This window comes from Callithrix jacchus, chromosome 2 (genome assembly GCF_049354715.1).
Source record: "Callithrix jacchus isolate 240 chromosome 2, calJac240_pri, whole genome shotgun sequence".
Classification (NCBI taxonomy): domain Eukaryota; kingdom Metazoa; phylum Chordata; class Mammalia; order Primates; family Cebidae; genus Callithrix; species Callithrix jacchus.
Window position 1 is genome coordinate 15,723,578 of NC_133503.1, and position 20,317 is coordinate 15,743,894.

At 45.9% G+C, this 20,317-nt stretch overlaps 3 protein-coding genes, 1 non-coding gene and 1 pseudogene across 22 annotated transcripts in view; 2 read left to right on the top strand and 3 right to left on the bottom strand.

Moving 5' to 3' along the window:
• Positions 1-5,491, bottom strand: part of PMS2 (PMS1 homolog 2, mismatch repair system component) — a 45,692-nt gene extending 40,201 nt beyond the window's left edge. Inside the window, exons 1-2 of one of the 2 annotated variants that reach the window (XM_078357387.1) lie at positions 5,436-5,491; positions 2,276-2,410 (exon numbers count right to left, since the gene is read on the bottom strand). Coding sequence is in view for 1 of the 2 variants with exons in the window: in XM_035282819.3 (XP_035138710.1) it covers positions 2,276-2,415; positions 5,436-5,458 (163 nt within the window). In the remaining variant the exon portion in view is untranslated. Of the gene's footprint in view, positions 1-2,275; positions 2,416-5,435 lie in introns of both variants that reach the window. The other variant, XM_035282819.3, reaches the window with a different exon arrangement.
• On the bottom strand, positions 1,182-1,971 carry LOC118149870 (cofilin-1 pseudogene; annotated as a pseudogene).
• Positions 5,492-5,693: 202 nt separating the features above from the next.
• Positions 5,694-19,013, top strand: AIMP2 (aminoacyl tRNA synthetase complex interacting multifunctional protein 2). 3 transcript variants are annotated; one of them, XM_017966788.4, is made up of 5 exons: positions 5,694-5,818; positions 7,402-7,537; positions 10,541-10,747; positions 13,149-13,380; positions 18,486-19,013. In XM_017966788.4, exons 2-5 carry the CDS (start codon positions 7,490-7,492, stop codon positions 18,872-18,874), a joined length of 876 nt encoding a protein of 291 aa, XP_017822277.1. In that variant the 5' UTR covers positions 5,694-5,818; positions 7,402-7,489; the 3' UTR covers positions 18,875-19,013. The 3 variants fall into 3 exon arrangements, with proteins under 3 accessions (XP_017822277.1, XP_008981747.1, XP_008981751.1); XM_008983499.5 differs by lacking the exon at positions 7,402-7,537 and having other exon boundaries at positions 5,694-5,938; XM_008983503.5 differs by lacking the exon at positions 7,402-7,537.
• On the top strand, positions 11,920-12,055 carry LOC118151944 (small nucleolar RNA SNORA42/SNORA80 family). Its single transcript, XR_004740336.1, has one exon. It is a non-coding gene; the product is annotated as a small nucleolar RNA SNORA42/SNORA80 family (small nucleolar RNA).
• EIF2AK1 (eukaryotic translation initiation factor 2 alpha kinase 1) overlaps positions 19,014-20,317 on the bottom strand; it is a 40,672-nt gene continuing 39,368 nt past the window's right edge. For all 16 annotated transcript variants that reach the window (XM_078357503.1, XM_078357490.1, XM_078357474.1 and 13 more), the window contains one exon: positions 19,014-20,007. In XM_078357503.1, the coding sequence (XP_078213629.1) occupies positions 19,876-20,007 (132 nt within the window). In that variant the 3' untranslated portion in view covers positions 19,014-19,875. The remainder of the gene's footprint in view (positions 20,008-20,317) is intronic.

Here is a 20,317-nt window from a genome sequence, read left to right on the forward strand (position 1 = left end):
AAGAGTTAGTAACGATAGCTGTAGTTAAACGCACTAGTGTCATTTTGTGTATTTCATTTTTTTTTTAAAGTTCTTTCTGGTTATTTCCCAGCCCAGACTAAATAGTTCAGCTTTTTCTTTCTTTCCTCTTTTTTCTCCCCCCTGGGGCTAGTCAAGTGAAGCAGCTGCAGTGGAGAAGGAATAAAAAAAATCTGTAACTGGTTGTGATCAATTAGTTGTAAACACCGTCACATTTGGACCAGAATTTTCTTTTGAAAGAAATAATGTTAATAAAGCCATTAAAGAGAACAGGTACTAGAATCAGATTTCCTGGATCCTATCTGATTAGCTTTATCATCTCAAAAAAAAAAAAAGAAAAAAAAAAAGAAAATTTCCTGTCCCTTAATTTCCTCATTTGTAAAACAGAGATAATGATCATTTCTAGCTCACAGTTATTCCGCAGATTAATGATTTTTTTGTTGTATTATTTTCTTTTTATTTATTTATTTTTGAAATGTAGTCTCGCTCTGTCACCCAGACTGGAGTGCAGTGGCATGATCTTGGCTCACTGCAATCTCCAACTTCCAGGTTCAAGTGATTCTCCTGCCTCAGCCTCCTTAATAGTTGAGATTACAGGCATGCACCACCACGCCTGGCTAATTTTTGTTATTTTTCGTAGAGACATGGTTTCACTATGTTGGTTAGGCCAGTCTCGAACTCCTGACCTCAAATAGCCCACCTCGGCCTCCCAACTTGCTGGGATTCCAGACATAAGCCACCACTCCAGGCCTATTTTATTTTATTTTTTTAAATTTTCTTTTTATTGTCTTTTTTTTTTTTTTAATCAAAGATCCCTTAGTGGTCCTGCTTCCATGAGTGGCAGTGACCAGGGGAAAAGGGAGAGAAACCAGCTGGCACAGGGAGGGGTCATCTCCACAACATTCCATTTATACACAGGACTAAACAGACAAGCACACAGTCACTATTGTGGTTAGAAGTTGGCAGCATGGGAAGGAGGAGGAACAGGTGGGGATTGGGGATGTTGTTAAAAAAAAAAAATGCAGGCTCCCCCTACAACTGGGGGACCTGAGGGGAACTTGGCCTGCTTCAACCCAAGAAGAATCAGAAGATCAAAAGCAGTTTGGGAAGGCCAGAACCATCAGGGATGGAGGGAGGAGAAAAATCCAGGGGGTGGAGGGTCTGTTTAGCAACTGGGGTGAAGGGATTGCCCTCCCCCTGCTGGGATCCCCCCAGCCCCTCTGGTCTGACAGGAAGGAGGCAGCCTGCAACCCCCAAGGGCAGGTATGGGGCTGCCAGATGCTCCAGGAAGAGAGCCAGAAGGGGCTCACAAAGACTTGCCTTCCAGGAAGATGACAGCACTGCCCCCCAGCTTCTCTGCCAGGGTGCAGCAGTCCTGGACCTCCTCGTAGCAGTTTGCAATTCATGCTTGATCCCTCTCAGCTTCTTCTTTATGGTGTCCTTGGAGCTAGCATAGATCATTTTGCTCTTAAGGGGTGCAGACTCAGGAGCCCAGAAGATAAAACACCAGGTCCTCCTTCTTGCTCTCCTTGGTCTCATAGGTTGCATCATAAAGGGCGCAGCGGCAGTACTTATCTGGCAGCATCTTGACAAAGGTGGCGTAGGGGTCGTTGACAGTTTGGCCCACATTGCCCACCAGGATCTCCTTGCCTTCCTTCAGGGTGATGTTCTTCTTGTCCTCACTCAGGCAGAAGAGCAGAGCCTTCTTATGCTTCTTCATCTCCTCCGGCGTTGAAGACTTACGCACCGTCATGTCATTGAACAACTTGATGACACCATCAGAGATAGCCACACCAGAGGCCATGTTTCCAGAAGCGAAAAGGAGAGGGCATGGAAAGCCGCAGAAGAAGAGAGCGCTGCAGCCGCTGCTGGGACCTGACTCTATTTATTTTTTAGTATCGACGAGGTCTCACTATGTTGGCCAGGTTGATCTTGAACTCTTGGCTTCAAGCAATCCTTCCACCTCGGCCTCTCAAAGAGCAAGGATTACAGGTGTGAGACACCACGCCGAGCTATTCCGCAGCTTAAATGAGATATTTTTGGTAATTCTTAGCAAAACACCTGCCTGGCACACCATAAGAACACAATAAAAGCTGCTATTATTACTACCTAGCTAAGTACTAGGCACATAATGGGTGCTAACTTTAACTTAATAATTTATTACTACATCAATACTTGTCTTCTTTCAATAACAAATGTTTCTTGAATACAACATATGCTGATTATTTCTTGTGGCTGAAAATGCTCCCAAACTTACCAATATTAGTGGCACCAGCATCCAGACTGTTTTCTACTAACTCCTTCACTGCAGTGCTTAGACTCAGTACCACCTGCCCAGAGCAAATCTGGTGGACTGACTTCCGATCGATAGGTCTGATGGCCTTAGCAGGTTCTGTACTAAAGAAATCAGTTACAAGAAACAAAGCAAGTATTCAGCTATATATTTTCATCCTGATTTTAACTGTGGGAACTGATTCAACTCTGTAAATAGTTTATGGATCAAATCTATTCATTTATTATATTAACAAATGCATTTATTTATTAATTATTTGTTTATTTATTTTGAGATGGAGTTTCACTCTGTCACCCAGGCTGCAGTGCAGTGGTGCAATCTTGGCTCACCACAACCTCCCTCATCTGGGTTCAAGCAATTCTCCTGCCTCAGCCTCCTGAGTATCTGGGATTACAGGCACCTGCCACCTCACCCAGCTAATTTTTGTAGTTTTTAGTAGAAATGAGGTTTCACCATCTTGGCCAGGCTGGTCTTGAACTCCTGACCTTGTGACCCACCCACTTCAGCCTCCCAAAGTGCTCATATTACAGGCATGAGCCATCAGGCCTGACCAACAAATACATTTATTATATCCAGAAATAGAAACATTGTTTTACATTCCTTAAACATGTACCCAAAATAATTCTGGAGAGACACTTCAAATTTAACAGATACTTACTATCTAATTATACTAGGATCCACATGGAGAAAATACACATTGTATCCCTCAAATTACCAAAACCTTTGGCAACAATGGTGTCTTCTTTCTTGAAAAGTGAAAGCATGACCAGGTGTGGTGTCACAAGCCTGTAATCCCAGCACTTTGGGAGGCTGAGGCGGGTGGATCATTTGAGGTCAGGAGTTTGAGACCAGCCTTGCCAACATGGGTAAACACCATCTCTACTAAAACTACAAAAAATTAGCCAGGCGTGGTGGTAGATGCCTGTAATCCCAGCTACTCCGGAGGCTGAGGCAGGAGAATCACTTGAACCTGGGAGGCCGAGATTACAGTGAGCCAAGATTGCATGTTGCACTCCAGCCTGGGCAACGAGTGAAACTCCACCAAAAAAAAAAAGTGAAAGCAACATTTCCACATAATTCGAAAAACAAAGAGTATGCTGAGAGGGTGCTGGGAAATACATAATGTCTGAGTCAAAATCATCTCAGAAATTGCATACCAGTTATGTAACTATTCCTGTACACATTCCTGTGTAGTTGTCTTTGATACCCCACTCCAAATTCAAGCTGCCAGCTGCTGTTTTAGCAAAGACCCTCAAAGATCTTGCTGTACCAGCTTTAAGAGTTTTACAACGGTTTTATCTCCCCTTACTCCCTGCTCCAATCCATCCTCTACCACCAGAGCTATTTTTGAAATCACAAATCTGGTCAAATAAATTTTCTGCTTAAAAATTTACTAGTGCCCCACTTCCTACTATATGAAATTTAAAATCTATTCATCACGAGGCTTAAAACTAATCTCTCTAATCCTTTCCCTTCATCAAGTCCCCTACATTTTTTTTTTTTTTTACTTTTTTTTTTTTTTTTTTGAGACAGCGTCTAGCTCTGTTGCCCAGGCCAGAGTGCAGTGGCATGATCTCTGCTCACTGCAACCTCCACCTCCCAGGTTCAAGCGATTCTCTTGCCTCAGCTTCCCAAGTAGCTGGGATTATAGGCAGCCACCATGACACACAGCTAATTATTGTATTTTTAGTAGAGATGGGGTTTCACCATGTTGAACAGACTGGTCTCGAACTCCTGGCCTCAGCCTCCCAAAGTGTTGGGATTATAGGCATGTGCCACCACACCTGGTCATGCTTTCATTTTTCAAGGAAGAAAACACCATTGTTGCCAAATATTTTGGTAATTTGTAATTTGAGGGATACAATAAAAAATGTAGGGGCCATCCCCTACATTTTTAGCACAGTGACTGTTTCCTGAACATAAGTGCTTTTAGACACCACGGTGTATAAACAGGTCTCTCTAAACTGCTCTCCTCTTCCTCCTCTGCCCAACCAATGCCTGCTCATCCAAAGAATGTATCCCGTGTGTTCATTAATTTAGCAATTTCCAGTAAACAGTTTAATTGATAACTTGATAAGAGAAGGCAGGAAACCTCCGTGAAAGGAAAATCACTGGGTATGTCCTCCAGGATCTAACACATCGTAGACCTTCAATAAACCCTTGTGAAATAAACAAACTTCTTTACTCTTGATTCTACCTTTCTAAGAATCTCACCTAAGTCTGTCTACCATGTGAAACTGCAGATGACCTCACAGAAAATGGAAAGCATCTCTAAAAATAAGTTTATTTGGCAACACACCACAGGCTACAGGTCTGCTTCTGATACTCATTCTGAGGAGGAGTACATTTAGATACAGACCAAACATTTATTTAAATGTCTCAAAACATTTAAATGTAGTTACATAAATATATCTAATATATTTAAATACAGAGAGCAAATTCGTGTTTACAAATCTGACATGAAATCCAACGGTGCTAGCCAAGATTCGGTGCAGCTCACCAGCCAGAAATCACATACCCTAACAGGCACTGAATTTTTTAAAACTGCGCGGCTATGCAAATTAGGATGAGTCTGGACGCTGCACCTCCCCCAAAATAACCTCAATTTAAAAAAAAAAAAAAAAAAAAAAGACCAGGCATGGTGCATCACGCCTGTAATTCCAGAACTTTGATAGGCCGAGGTGGGTGGATCGCTTGAGCTCAGGAGTTCCAGCCTGGGCAACACTGCGACATATCCCCGTCTCTAAAAATAATAATAATAATAAAATAAAATAAAATAAAAATACAAGGGGAGAGAAAACAGGGAGAAAGAAAATGCAGTCTATGGGGATTTCACTATCCAGCTCCAAGTCCACGGTCCTCTGATGAGAAGTCGGCAGGGCCTGCCTGGGACAAACCGAACCCAACTCCTCACGGGGCAGAATCTTGCCCGCAGCCCAGAACCGGGAGGAGTTCGCCGAGCCTCAAGGCGCACCCAAAGGGCACCGGGTGGCGGGGGCCCTAAGGACGTAGCTCCGGGGCCTCCACACGGCGGCCTCGCCACGTTCCCCCATTTCTAGGGAGGCTGGAACGCCGTAGGTCTCAAGGAGGGCGCGCGCGAGGGGAGACCGCGAGCCCCGCTCACCTCGAGCCCTCAGCTCGCTCCATGGATGCAACAAGAACCGATCCGCCTCGGGGACTGGGAAAGTTCCCTTCACGGCTCCCACAAGCGCCCCGCCTCCTGGCCTTCCATTGGCTGCTTTCGACGTTGTGCTCCACCCTTTCCGGGCGGGGCAGGAAACTACTTCCCGTCTCTCCTTCTCGTCTATTGGCTCTGTCAAAGGTCGAGTACGTGGCGTCAAAGAGCCTGGGCCAATCAGAGCATCCCGGACTGCGTTTTCCCGAACTCCCACAGCAGGGTCAGAAAGGAGGTGGTCACCCTTAGTCGTGGCCTCAGACGGTTTCTGAACGTTGGTGTCTGGCAACGCCACCCCCTCTTGCTTTGGTTCCGCAATGCCTATGTACCAGGTAAAGCCCTATCACGGGGGCGGCGCGCCTCTCCGTGTGGAGCTTCCCACCTGCATGTACCGGCTCCCCAACTTGCACAGCAGGACCGGCGGCTCTGCGCCCGGCGCAGGCCACGTGCAGGTAGGAGCGCGGGGTGGGGCTGCCCAGTGCGCACGCGCTGCGGTGGGCTGCTGGCCGGAGTTTCCCCAGTCCTGAGTAAGTGCGTCCCATCCGGTTCGCGGCCCCACCTGGCTTTTGTGCCGGACGGCCTGGGACTCTCTCAAACTTTTGTCCTTTAAAGATCTATCCAGCCCGGGCTTCGTGGCTCACGCCTGTAAGCCCAACACTTTGGGAGGCAGAGGCGGGCGGATCACTGGAGGTCAAGAGTTCTAGACCAGCCTGACCAACACGGTGAAACCTCATCTCTACTAAAAACACAAAAATTAGCCCGGCGTGGTGGCGGGCGCCTGTAATCCCAGCTACTCCGGAGGCTGAGGCAGGAGAATCCCTTGAACCTGGGAAGGCGGGGTTTGCAGTGAGCCACGATTGCGCCGCTGCACTCCATCCTGGGCAATGACAACGAAACTCCATTTCAAAAATAAATAAATAAAAGATCTCTCCAGGCCGGGCGCGTTGATTCATGCCTGTAATCCCAGCACTTTCGGAGACCGAGGTGGGAGGATCGCTTGACCCCCGTGAGTTTGAGATCTGCCTTAGCAACATAGGAAGACCTCTGTCTCTATTATTTAAATGTTTTAATTAAAATAAAAATCTATCTATTTTTTTCTTTTTTTCACATATGGCTACTTAAACTTTTTAGTTCAGAGATTCTACCCTCTGAAAAGTGAATAGCAGCACATAAATGCTCATTTTGAGGAATTATAAAGCGAACCCCAGGGTCACCACGGCCCAGGTTGACACACATGTCACTGCTCCATTCTTTCCACGTAAACCTTTGCCTTGGAGGTCTTGATTTTTATGGTAATTATGTCCTGCTTGTCTCTATTATTTTGTCAACTAAGTATGTGTCCCTAAACAATATAGTCTGTTTTTGTTTTGTTTTGTTTTGTTTTTTTTATATGGAGTCTCACTCTGTCACCCAGGCTGGAGTACAGTGGCATGATCTCCATTCACTGCAACCTCCACTTCCCAAGTCCAAGCAGTTCTCCTGCTTCAGCCTCCTGAGTAGCTGAGACTACAGGTGGCATCCATTGCACCCAGCTAATTTTTGTATTTTTAGTAGAGATGGGTTTCAGGCTGACCTTAAGTGATCCACCCACCTTGACCTCCCAAGGTGTGAGCCACTGCGCCCAGCCCCTAAACAATATAGTCTTAATATAGGTAAGCATGCAGTATATATTCTGATGTGTCTGGCTTTTTTTTTTTTTTAATGTAGAGATGGGGGTCTCACTACATCTCTAAATAAAAGGTGAGATCCAAGGTGATCTCAATCTCCTGGCCTCAAACAATCCTCTAACCCCAGCTTCCCAAAGTCCTGGGGTTACAAACAGAAGCCACGGGTGCCCAGCCCTGGCTTCTATTTTGTAGACATGATTTTAAGAGTCATTTTATTGTAACAATGGAAGTATTCATCTTCTCTATAGTATACTGTTCTGTCGCATGACTCTGCACCATATACTTATCCATTCTACTTGCTCGGGGACGCTGGATTGTTTGCCATTTTAACCTGCTATGAATGATTCTGCAGTTTCTACTCTTACACAGAGGAGCAGGCATGGGGTATGTACTAATGAATGAGACCTCTGGCTCAGTGGCCAGTCTGGCTTCCACTTTGCTAAACTGTTTTCCAAAGTAGTTACACTGGTTTGTGCTCTCACCGGCAGGGTAGAAGACCGTCATATCGGCACCCTTCCCAAAGCTGGTGGGCGTGGTGTGGTGTTCTAAGGTAGTTTTAGTTTGGGTTTCTCCAGACTTCTCTAAGTTGAGGACCTTTTTTCATGTTCACTGGCCGCTGTGACTTCTCTTTTGTAATGTACCTGCTCAAATATTTCACTCTTTTCTGATGGCAAACATACATCCCATGTTTCCAGCAGGAGAAATGGGTCTGTCTATTCTGACACAAAAGGGGTCAATCGGTAACTTTTCTGGTCTGTTTTCCCACTGCTTTTTTTTTTTTTTGGAGACGGAGTCTCACTCTTGCCCAGGCTGTAGTACAATGGCATAGTCTTGGCTCTCGGCCTCCTGGGTTCAAGTGATTCTCCTGCCTCAGCTTCTCGAGTAGCTGGGATTACAGGCATATACCACCACGCCCTGCTAATTTTGCATATTTTATATTGTTAATAGGGACAGGGTTTCTCCGTGTTGGCCACGCTGGGCTTGAACTCCCGACCTCAGGTGATCCGCCTGCCCCAGCCTCCCAAAGTGCTGGGATTACAGGTGTGAGCCGCCTTGCCTGGCCTCCCACTGCTTGTTTTCCTTCTGTTTTCTTTAATGGCTTTCTGCCTAGATCAGGAGGAAGGGACTTTTTTTGAAACCCAGTAACACAACCGTTATTTCAGTACAGAGCTTAGACAGAAATAGCGGACATGGTTCAATGGTCCCTGTCTTGGAAACAAGCCCAGTACTCCTTCAACTACACAGTCCATGAGACCAGAAAGACAACCCAGGTTGGAGAATGTCTCCTCTCATTGAAGACCAAGTTTTGCAGGGTTTTTTGGTTGGTTGGTTTTGTCGTCTGCTGCCTAACTTCCTTTGGGCTCTTATTTGTGAACTTAGAAGACATGTTCTCACTTTTCTAGCAATTTCTCTAGGAGATGATAACAATGTGGACAGACAAATAATTAGCAGTAAAACATCTTTGCCAGGTGTGGTGGCTCACGCCTGTAATCCCGACACTTTGGGAGACCAAGGCAGGAGGATCACTTGAACCTAGGATTTAAAAGCCAAACTGGGCAACACGGTGAAACCCCATCTTTACAAGAAGTACAAAAATTAGCCAGGTGTGGCGGCAAGAGCTGATAGTCCCAGCTACTCGGGAGGCTGAGGTGGGAGGATCACTTGAGCCCAGGAGGTCAGGGCTGCATTGAGCTATGATCGTGTCACTGCACCCAGCATGGGCAACAGAGTGAAACCCTGTCTCGAAAAAAAAAGCCCGGGTGCAGTGGCTCACAGCTGTAATCCTAGCACTTTGGGAGGCCAAGGCAGGCAGATCATCTGAGGTCAGGAGTTCAAGACCAGCCTGACCCATATGGAGAAATCCCGTCTCTGCTAAAAATATAAAAATTTAGCTGGGCGCGGTGGTGCATGCCTGTAATCCCAGATACTTGGGAGGCTGAGGCAGGAGAATCACTTGCACTTGGGAGGCAGAGGTTTCAGTGAGCCGAGGCCACGTCATTGCACTCCAGCCTGGGCAACAAGAGCGAAACTCCCTCTCAAAAAAAAAGGAAGCAAGCAATCAAGCATTTCCAGGGTAAATGAGAGCAACATGTAGAATAAGCTGCTTATAAATACATATAAATTAAAACAAATTGGTAAAAACAGTATACCACATCACAATCCAGTCCCAGCAAGGAAAACAACAGGCCAACATTAGAAGGCACCAATGACATGAAACAGATCTTGAACATTTTATTACTCAGATCACAAAGGACTAGATCAAGCTGCACTCAGAGCTTCTACATCACAAGCCACGTTACTCAAACAGTGCTTCAGGCATTCTTCATTCCTGACCTAGAGTTTTTTGTTTTTGTTTTTGAGGTGGAGTCTCTCTCTGTCGCTCAGTCTGTAGTGCAGTGGCGCGATCTCGACTCACTGCAACTTCCACCTCCTGGGTTCCAGCGATTCTCCTGTCTTAGCCTCTCCAGTAGCTGGGATTACAGGTGCTCACTGCCACGCCCAGCTAATTTTTGTATTTTTAGTAGAGATGGGGTTTCACCATGTTGGCTAGGCTGGTCTCTATCCCTTGACCTCGAGTGATCTGCCCCTCTCGGCCTCCCAAAAGGCTGGGATTATAGGCGTGAGCCACTGCCCTGGGCCCTGACTGAGCTTGAATCCAGCTGATGCATTTTTGGCCCTATTGGAGCAGACATCCTACTGTCATTTGTAGAAATTAGCAAGCTTATATACAAACAAGAAATTGGAAATATGACTCAAGACTTACCATTAAGTAACAGAATATTACACAGGTAGTAGCCCTCCCTGTCACACAACTTGCTTTCAAACTTATTTTCAGTCAGCACCTGATAATTTTTTTTTTTGAAACAGAGTCTTGCTCTGTCACCTGGCTGGAGTGCAGTAGTGCAATCTTGGCCCACTATAACTTCTGCCTTCTGGGCTCAAACGATTCCTCTGCCTCAGCCTCCCAAGTAGCTGGGACTACAAGCGCGTGACACCTAGCCCAGCTAATTTTTATTGTATTTTAGTAGAAACGGGGTTTCACCACGTTGGCCAGATGGTCTCCATTCCTGAACTCGTGATCCGCCTGCCTCAGCCTCCCAAGTAGCTGGGACTACAAGAGCGTGACACCTAGCCCAGCTAATTTTTATTGTATTTTAGTAGAAACGGGGTTTCACCACGTTGGCCAGATGGTCTCCATTCCTGAACTCGTGATCCGCCTGCCTCAGCCTCCCAAAGTGCTGGGATTACAGGCTTGTACGACCGTACCCAGCCCATAATGTCTTCTTTTAAAGGGTGGGAGGCTTGGTGAGTGCGTGGCAAATGATCAAATTTAAACAACACTGGTCTGATGGGAGAGGAAATGAACATTTGGCTGTTGGTTTTTAGGAAGAGCCTAACCCGTCTCTGCAAGCTCTTGAGTCCCGCCAAGATGATATTTTAAAACGTTTGTATGAGTTGAAAGCTGCAGTTGATGGTCTCTCCAAGATGATTCAGACACCAGATGCAGACTTGGATGTAACCAACATAATCCAAGCTGATGAGCCCACAACTTTAACCACCAATGCATTGGACTTGAATTCAGTGCTTGGGAAGGTAAGTTCGTTTTGAAAGCTGAAATGTCAGTTTGTGCTGGGTGTTAGTGTAGGGAAATTGTGGTACTGTGATTAATGCCTTGGCTTTCTAGTTTCCAAAGGCAGAGCAAAAAGCATGTTCAAGTTTTTTCTTCTCTAATTGAGTGTTCCTTTGCACAGAACAGATTCCCAAGGCAGGAGTGAAGTCAGAACAAGCTCTAAAGCCTCTTGACTTCTTAGGTGGACTAGAGGACAGGGAGGATCTGTAGGCAGAGGAGGAGTCAAAAGAGTTACAGCCTCTGCCAGTCCAGGCATGGGTCCAGCAGCCTCCGAGCCCTGGAAGAACAGATCTCAGCTTGTTTGCTCAGTGTTCCCCAGAGGTTGAGCAGGGCAACCCAGATTCTCTTTGATAGTAGGCGGACTTTAAGAACCGTGGCTGCCCAAGCACAAAAATCCTAGCAATCGTTTTGAAATGCATGGCTTAGGCCAGTCACAGTCTCATATTTCAAATGCATTTTGCTTGAATTCAGTTTGCTGTATTACAAGTAAGTTGCATCAGCCAGCTGGCATGATTGACGTTTACAGGCTCCAGCTAATTTAGGGGAGAATCTGACATACAAAGTGGTATTTATTTTAGGGTGCAAAAGGGTTTGTCCCAAGCATCCCTACCAATAGCCTCCTCTAGAATTGGTGATAGAATAGCACTTAAAGACCTAAAAAGTGCAAGCATTGTTGTGGGGTCTTTCCCAGGGCTAGGGTGTTTTGGTAACCTCAGTACCTTCGGCATTCACGTATTCCTTCCCCTGCTCCTTCATTCAGCCAGTACTTGGCATGCACTGACGACTCAGATGAGACAAACCAGGCCCTCAGGGAGCCCAAGCCTAGCAGATGAGTTGTCGAGTACGAGCGGCCGTGACCACGGATTCTTGGGGTACTGGGAGGCTTCTCAGAGTGTGTGGTGCTCCGGATAAATTCTGATACCTCAGATGGCCCAGCATCAAGTAATACAATATGTTCAGGGACCTGCAAGGCATTCCGTGTAGCCTGATGTGTGTAAGCCTGACCAGTGGGTCAGGAATGGCAGGCAGCGGACAGAAAGCCAAGGAGTTTGGCCATGAGTGTTCACATCAGTGCATTCATAATCAAGAGTGAAAGCATAGAAGAAATAAAGTCTTTATCTAAAAAGGCTGTTATGCATGGGTCTGAATTTATGACAAACCCAACCCCCTGGACCTCTCGTAGTGCCCCATGCCAGAGCAAACTGTGGCCTTGAACCATTGCCTGGCCTCTGTACCCATGGGCCACTGGCACTGAAGTGGGTTGCACAGAGGGAGAAAACAAGGCTAATCTGTCCTGGCACTTCAGTTAATCCCTAGTATTTTAGAATCTTCCCACCCCTCACCACCAATGAGATCTTGAGCCAAGACCCTTCTTTTTTTTTGAGACAGAGTCTCCTTTCATTCAGGCTGGAGTGCAGTGGCGTAATCTTGGCTCACCGCAACCTCCGCCTCCTAGTTCAAGCAATTCCCCTGCCTCAGCCTCCCGAGTAGCTGGGATTATAGGCGCCTGCCACCACACCTGGCTAATTTTTGTATTTTGTAGAGAGGGTTTCACCATGTTGGCCAGGATGGTCTCGATCTCCTGACCTTGTGATCTGCCTGCCTCCGCCTCCCAAAGTGCTGGAATTATAGGTGTGAGTCACCTCACCCAGCCAGCCAAGACCCCTTCTCTTAAGGGGTTCTTCATGGAAACATCTTAATGAACACAAATTGTCTGTGGTCAGGTGTTGGAAAGATTCAGTAGCTGGAATCATTGCATATAAAAGGGACAAACAGTACTAGCATTCCTAGGCCAGGTGCCATGGCTCCCATCTGTAATCCCAGCACTTTTGGAGGCCAAAATGGATGAATCACTTGAGGCCAGGAGTTCGATAACAGCCTGCGCAACATAGTAAAACCCCATCCCTACTAAAAATTTAAAAAATAAAAATTATCCAGGCATGGTGGCAGGTAACCTGAACCCAGCCACTCAGGAAGCTGAGACAGGAGAATTGCTTGAACCTGGGAGGCAGAGGTGGCAGTGAGCAGAGATCATGCCACGTGCCCCTGGGCAACAGAGCGAGACTCCATCTCAAAAAGAAAAAAAAAGTTTCATTCCTGATAACGTTGTTTTATTTGACAGTGAAGTCAACTTTTTATTTGTTGGGGGTAAGGGGGTGGAGTCAGCTCATATCCCAGCTTCACTCCGTCCTGAGCGAGTGACCTTGGATAAGTTACTGGCTATAACATGGAGATGATGCTAGTGCCTTCTTCATGGAAGTGGAGGAGTCAGAGAACCCTCATTAGGCTCTTAGACTCACACCCGGCACAGTGACGCATGCTCTGATTACTGTTACTGGCTACACTGTCTCGGTCTTTCCCCAGGATTATGGGGCACTGAAAGACATTGTGATCAACGCGAACCCAGCCTCTCCTCCCCTCTCCCTGCTGGTGCTGCACAGGCTGCTCTGTGAGCACTTCAGGGTCCTGGCCACAGTGCACATGCACTCATCCGTCAAGAGTGTGCCTGAAAACCTGCTCAAGTGCTTTGGAGAACAGAATCTAAAACAGCCCCGCCAAGACTATCAGCTGGGATTCACTTTAATTTGGAAGAATGGTAAGTAGATGGGACTGAGTTAAACTTATACACAGCTGACCCTTGAACACCACGAGTTTGACCTCCATGGGTCCACTAAAATCTGGATTCTTTTTTTAAATGAGACGAAGTATCACTCTGTGGCCCACGCTGGAGTATAATGGCGTGATCTCAGCTCACTAGAGCCTCCCCCTCCCAGGTTCAAGCGATTCTCCTACCTCAGCTTCCCAAGTAGCTGAGATTACAGGCATGCACCACCATGCCCAGCTAACTTTTTTTGTATTTTTTTTGGTCAGGCTGGTCGCTAAGTCCATCTGACCTCATGAGCCACCACCCCCAGCCTTGTGGATTCTTTTCAGTAAATACTTTGGGAAATTTTTTGGAGATCTGCAACAATTTGACAAAACTGGCAGATAAACCACGTAGCCTAGAAATATCAAAACAAGTAAGAAGAAGCGATGATGTATAAAATATTTACATACTGGTCTATTTTATCATTTGCTACCACAAAATGTACCCAAATCTATTACAAAAGTAAAAATGCATCAAAACTTACACACTTACTATACGTGGCACCACTTGCAGTTGAGAGAAATGTAAACCAGCGTGAAGATGAGCACGGAATCCCAAGTGCATAAAATTCACTGCAGAACATACTGTACTGCTGTATAATTTCACAGCCACCTCAAGCGTGGGGTGTATCCGCTTCAAACACCATGTGACGCTAATCATCTCTGTGTAAGCAGTTCATTCATCTCTCCAGGAAATTGCATGTTGCAGTAAAAATTGATCTCTTCAGGTTCTTGGGTATTTTTCATCATGTTTTGGGTATTTTTCATCGTGCATTGCCATTAACCTTGACTAACACTGTGGGACATTTACAAAGTGTCTCTTGTGATACGGAGAGTGCTTCCAAGAAGCAGAGAAAAGTCATGATATTACATGAAAAAGTTGAATTGCTTGGTATGTACCAGAGATCTGCAGCTCCCACTTCAAGATAAATGAATTCAGTATAAGAACCATTAGGCCAGGCACAGTGGCTCAAGCCTGTAATCCCAGCACTTTGGGAGGCCGAGGCGGGTGGATCACGAGGTCAAGAGATCGAGACCATCCTGGTCAACATGGTGAAACCCCATCTCTACTAAAAATACAAAAAATTAGCTGGGCACGGTGGCGCATGCCTGTAATCCCAGCTACTTAGGAGGCTGAGGCAGGAGAATTGCCTGAACCCAGGAGGCGGAGGTTGTGGTGAGCCGAGATCGCGCCATTGCACTCCAGCCTGGGTAACAAGCGTGAAACTCCGTCTCAAAAAAAAGAAAAAAAAAATTAGCTGGGCATGGTGGTGTGTGCCTATAATCCCAGCTACTCAGGAGGCTGAGGCAGGAGAATTGCCTGAACCCAGGAGGCAGAGGTTGCGGTGAGCCGAGATCGCGCCATTGCACTCCAGCCTGGGTAACAAGAGGGAAACTCCATCTCAAAAAAAAACAAACAAACAAAAAAACAACAACCATTGTTTAAAACATGGGAAATTCAGCTGGGTGCGGTGGCTCACACCTGTTATCCCAGCACTTTGGGAGGCCGAGGCAGGTGGATCACGAGGTCAAGAGATTGAGACCATCTTGGCCAAGGTGGTGAAACCCCATCTCTACTAAAATAGAAAAATTAGCTGGGCATGGTGTCACATGCCTGTAGTCCCAGCTACTTAGAAGGCTGAGGCGGGAGAATCTTTTGAACCTGGGAGGCAGAGGTTGCAGTGAGCTGAGATTGTGACACTGCACTCTAGCATGGCAACAGAGCAAGACTCTGTCTCAAAAAAAAAGTGGGGGAGGGAATTCATGAAGGCATCACTATAGCTACACCAACAGGTACAAAAACCTTGCACTTTTTGCAAAATACCTATTCACCTCATATTGAAAACGCAGCTTTTGGCTGGGCGCAGTGGCTCACCCCTGTATTCCCAGCACTTTGGGAGGCTGGGCAGGTGGATCACCTGAGGTCAGGAGTTCAAGACCAGCCAGACCAATATGGCGAAACCCCGTCTCTACTAAAAACACAAAAATTAGCCAGGTGTGGTGGCCTTCTCCTGCAGTAGCAGCTACTTGGGAGGCTGAGACAGGAGAATTGCTTGAACCCAGGACGCAAAGGTTGCAGTGAACCGAGATTGCGCCACTGCACTCCAGCCTGGGCTACAGAGTGAGACTCCATCTCAAAAAAAAAAAAAAGGACAAGAAAATGCAGCTTTTCTGTAGGGTGCAGGATTACTGTTAGGAAGGCATACCTATAGACTCTCATATGATTTGAGAAAAAGTGAAGTCATCACATGACAACTTGAAGCCAAAGGAAGGTGAAAGATCTAAAGCTGGAGAGTTTCATGCCAGCAAAAGATGGTTTGATAATTTTAGGAAGAGGTTTGGCTTTTAAAAATGTCAGGATAACAGGAGAAGCAGCTTCCATCAACCAAGAGGTAGCAGACAAGTTCCCAGATGCCATTAAGAAAATCATGGAGGGAAAGGATCTGCGTTGACAGGTTTTTAATGCAGACAAACTGCCCTCATCTGGGATAGGGGGAAAAAACACAAAGGGCATTTATTAGTAAAGAAGAGTGAGCCCCAGGATTGAAGGCAGGGAAGGCTAGGCTAATCCTCCTGTTTTGTGCAGGGAGTACTCTTACCTATAAAGCTGCTAACACCTGAGACTTAACGGGAAAAGATAAACACAGCTGCTAATCTTTTGATTGTACAACGTCTGGACAAGAACCCTTTCTGTGGATTAATTCCATTGATGCCAGTAAGGGACACCTTTTAACATTCTTCAGTGCTCAGCCACTCAGAACTCTGAGTTAACACCAATGGTGTCACAACGTCACTATTTCAGCCTCTAGATCTAGAAGTCTTAAGAACCTTTGACACTCATTACACACAGTACTCTATGAAATAACTGTCAGTGCTATGAAAGAGAACCCTGGCCGGGCATGTTGGCACACGCCTGTAACTCCAGTGACTCGGGAGTCTGAGGCAGAATTGCTTGAACCCAGGAGGCAGAGGTTGCAGTGAGCCTAGATCAGGCCACTGAACTCCAGCCTGGGTGACAGTGAGACTACGTCTCAAAAAAAAAAAAAAAAGAGAACCCTGATAGAACATCATGAAGAGTCTGGAAGGATTACATCATTTAAGAGGCCATCATTGTGTAAAAAGCTGTGAAAGCCATCACAGTGAAACGGTAAATTTGTGCCAGAGAAACCTGTGTCCAGATGTGCATGACTTCATAGGATTTACAACAGTCAGTCAAGGAAATTAGGCCGGGTGTAATCCCAGCACTTTGGGTGGATACCTGAGGTCAGGAGTCCAAATCTACCCTGAACAGCAAGGTGAAACCCCATCTGTATTATTTTAAAAATAAATAAGGAAACCATGAAACAGATCATAGGGCAAAAGTGGGTGGTGAAGAGTTTCAGGATCCAGATCTTGCAGAAATTCAAGGGCTAACAGACCCTGCACAGAGGAACTGACAGAAGACAACTTAATGGAGAGAAGTGCTTCCAAACCAGTGCCAGACAGTGAGGAAGAAGACATAGAAGCAGCAGCGCTAGAAAACAGATTTCCATTAGACCATCCGAGAGAGGGGTTCTGATCACTCAGGGCTGCTTCTGACTTCTTTTATGACCTGGAGTTTTCTGTGATATAAGCACCGAAACTAAAGCAAACGGTGGAAGGATTCATACTGCACTGATGTATTTTGAGAGATATTAAAAGGCAAAAGGTCAAATTATGATGTGTTTCCCTAAAGTTACATCCTTTATGCTTGCCTCTCTTCCTTTCCTGCCTCCCCTTCCACCTCTTCCACCTCTGCCACCCAAGACAGCAAGACCAACCCCTTTCTCAGCGGCATGAGGACCATGGGATGAAGACCTTTGTGATGATCCACTTCAACATAATGAATAGTAAAGTCATTATCTTTTTCCTTTTAAGAGGCAGGATATTGCTCTGTCACCCAGGCTGGAGTGCAGTGGTGTGATCATAGCTCACCACAGCCTCAACCTTCTGGGCTCAGGTGATCCTCCCACCTCAGCCTCCCAAGCAGCAGGGACTACAGGTGTGAGCCACCATGCCCAGCATCCTTATTGTTTTCTTAACATTTTCTCAAGTTTATCGTAAGACTATAGCTTATAATATATAGACCATACAAAACGTGTGTGAATCAACTGTCATGGGCAAGGCTTCCCATCAGTAGTAAGCTATTAGTAGTTAAGTTTTGAAGGAGTCAAAAGTTTTAGGTGGATTTTCACCTGCATGGCAGTGGGGCGCAGTGGCCTAACCCCCACATTGTTCAAGGGTCAACTGTACTATATGATGAGATATGCAACATGGTTTTGATAAGAGGCAGCAAGGGGTTAGGACATTCTGTGGCATACAGGCCATATAGCAATTGGCATCAGGTCAAATCTTCTAAGTCTAGAAAGCCTGTGGGGTTGTTGGAGAGGAAGAGCAGAGATGAAGCAACACAAAGATGCCCTTGTTCCTCTGCAAAATGTAGGGTTTCTGAGTGAGACACAGCTCAAGGGGGAATTCTGAGCTGTCAGAGGAAGGGGGTTGTCCAACCAGGCAAAGCAGGGAAGTCATGGCTGTCCACCCTCTTGCCCTCACATTCTAGAACTTACTATCATAGGGACGCCAAAGTTATCTCCTCATATGGCCATATAAAGATGGATGTCATATATTCACTATCCCATGGATGTATGCCTCTTCTGGTTAGGTTTTTATGGAGGGAAGTGAGTTCATGTCATTCATCCAGTGGTACCTTAACTGCCCTCAGCTTCACATAAGGGGAGCAATTACGAGGACTGAGAGCCTGGGAGATGCAACTTGGGTTTCCAGTCCTCAGCCCCCAGATCCTTAGGCAACAGGGATTGGAGGAATGCTCTTTGATTATTTTTTAACAACATAGTTTGCACTTAAACCCTTTTCAGTATTAAGCATCTTGGAGACAGACTGAAAATGTGATGTTCTTAGAAACACCCTTTCCCATGTCATCAGTTGTGGTTTTGGTGACTGTCCCCTTCCACACTGCAGGTACTTCCCTCAGGGCTACTCCTGTAATGCCACCTGGTGTGTGTTTTTTCTTTTCAGTGCCGAAGACTCAGATGAAATTCAGCGTCCAGACGATGTGCCCCATCGAAGGAGAAGGGAACATTGCACGTTTCTTGTTCTCTCTGTTTGGCCAGAAGCATAATGCTGTCAATGCAACTCTTATAGATAGCTGGGTAGATATTGCCATTTTTCAGTTAAAAGAGGGAAGCAGTAAAGAAAAAGCTGCTGTTTTCCGCTCCATGAACTCTGCTCTTGGGAAGAGCCCTTGGCTCGCTGGGAATGAACTCACCGTAGCAGATGTGGTGCTGTGGTCTGTACTCCAGCAGACCGGAGGCTGCAGTGTGACAGTGCCAGCCAACGTGCAGAGGTGGATGAGATCTTGTGAAAACCTGGCTCCTTTTAACACAGCCCTCAAGCTCCTTAAGTGAATTTCCATAACTGATTTTAAAGGGTTTAGATCTTAAGAATGGTGCTGTTTCATGCCTATTACCAGTTAAGGGACTTGTATTAAAATTCAAGATCTTTTTATTTAGGCCAGTTGTAAGTGTCAATAAAAGCATCATGTAATTTGTGGTTCTCATTTTATTTAAAATTCAGCAAAATCATGTGCCATCTACCATCATGACTGCGACCACCGTGACAGACCCTTTCTGGGATTCAAAAACCAATTCAGCTTGCTGCCCTTGAGAGATGTAATTGTCTGGAGAGTTGAGTGTTGTAATAAAGGAGGAAATACTGGGGACAGGGCAGGGCAAAGGTGGGAAAGACATCTGAGCTGCCTTGAGATCATCTGGGGTGAGGAGTACAAAGTTTTGCAAGGGTGTGGTTTTGGGATGACAGTAAGTTGAAGGTGGAGAGAACAGATAAAAAGTTTGGAAGTTGCACACTATACTGTTAAGAAGTTGAGTTTTATCTTAGAGGCAGCAGAAGATTTGGAGCCAAGGAATGAAATGGTCAGGCATCCTTCTGCTAATTAACATAGGCGGCAGTGTGAAGTGGGTAGGAAGACTGGCAGCTATAAAAACGAACAGTCCAGTGAGTATGTGCAGGCCTGGGCTTGGGCAGTGACAGTGGCAGGGAGCACAGGTCAATTTCTGCAGTAGAACCTTCTAAAGGAAGACCAGAGAGAGGGTCAACAGAGTTGAAAAGAGAAGGTAATTGAGGATGAGGTCAAGGTTTCTGGTTTCAGAGACTAGGCATATAGTAATATTTAGGTAGGAAATTGGGGGAAAAGGAGCTTGTGGGGCAGAAAGGGAAGGAGCAGGAGCTTGGGGTACTCTTGCATCTTTAATAAATCTTGTAAAGGCCAACTAAATACAACTAAGAATTATATCAACTATACCCTAACAAAGATTAAAAATTTACATTCCAGTTAACTACCTTAAAGGTTTAAGTCCACTTTCATCCTATAGATACAGGCTGAGGAAGGTTAGACAGGTACGCCCCCATCCTTTCCATCATCCCTCACCCCTTTGTCTTGAGAAAGGAGGTTTAGCTGCTGCTTTAGTTCTGCAATTTCTTTTTCTTGCTCTATTATCTTCATCTGTAGGGTGAGGTTAACCTGTAAGGAGAAAATTTTAAACTCTATTAAAATAACTTAATTTTTTTTTTTGAGCACTCTTGCTGTTGCCCAGGCTGGAGTGTAGTGGCATGATCTGGACTCATTGCAACCTCTGCCTTTCAGGTTCAAGCTATTCTCATGCCTCAGCCACCCAAGTAGCTGGGACTACAGATGCTCTTCACCAAGCCCAGCTAATTTTTTATTTTTAGTAGAGATGGGGTTTTGCCATGTTGGCCAGGCTAGTCTCGAATTCATAACCTCAACTGATGTACCCACTTCGACCTCCCAAAGTGCTAGGATTACAGGTGTG

What these genes read in the sequence shown, in the direction of transcription:
- AIMP2 (XM_008983499.5), top strand. Translation starts at nt 5,804, where the DNA reads ATGCCTATGTACCAGGTAAAGCCCTATCACGGGGGCGGCGCGCCTCTC. An exon ending in TGAATTCAGTGCTTGGGAAG is followed by an intron (nt 10,748 to 13,148) that starts GTAAGTTCGTTT and finishes GTCTTTCCCCAG; the next exon opens with GATTATGGGGCACTGAAAGA. An exon ending in CACTTTAATTTGGAAGAATG is followed by an intron (nt 13,381 to 18,485) that starts GTAAGTAGATGG and finishes TTTTCTTTTCAG; the next exon opens with TGCCGAAGACTCAGATGAAA.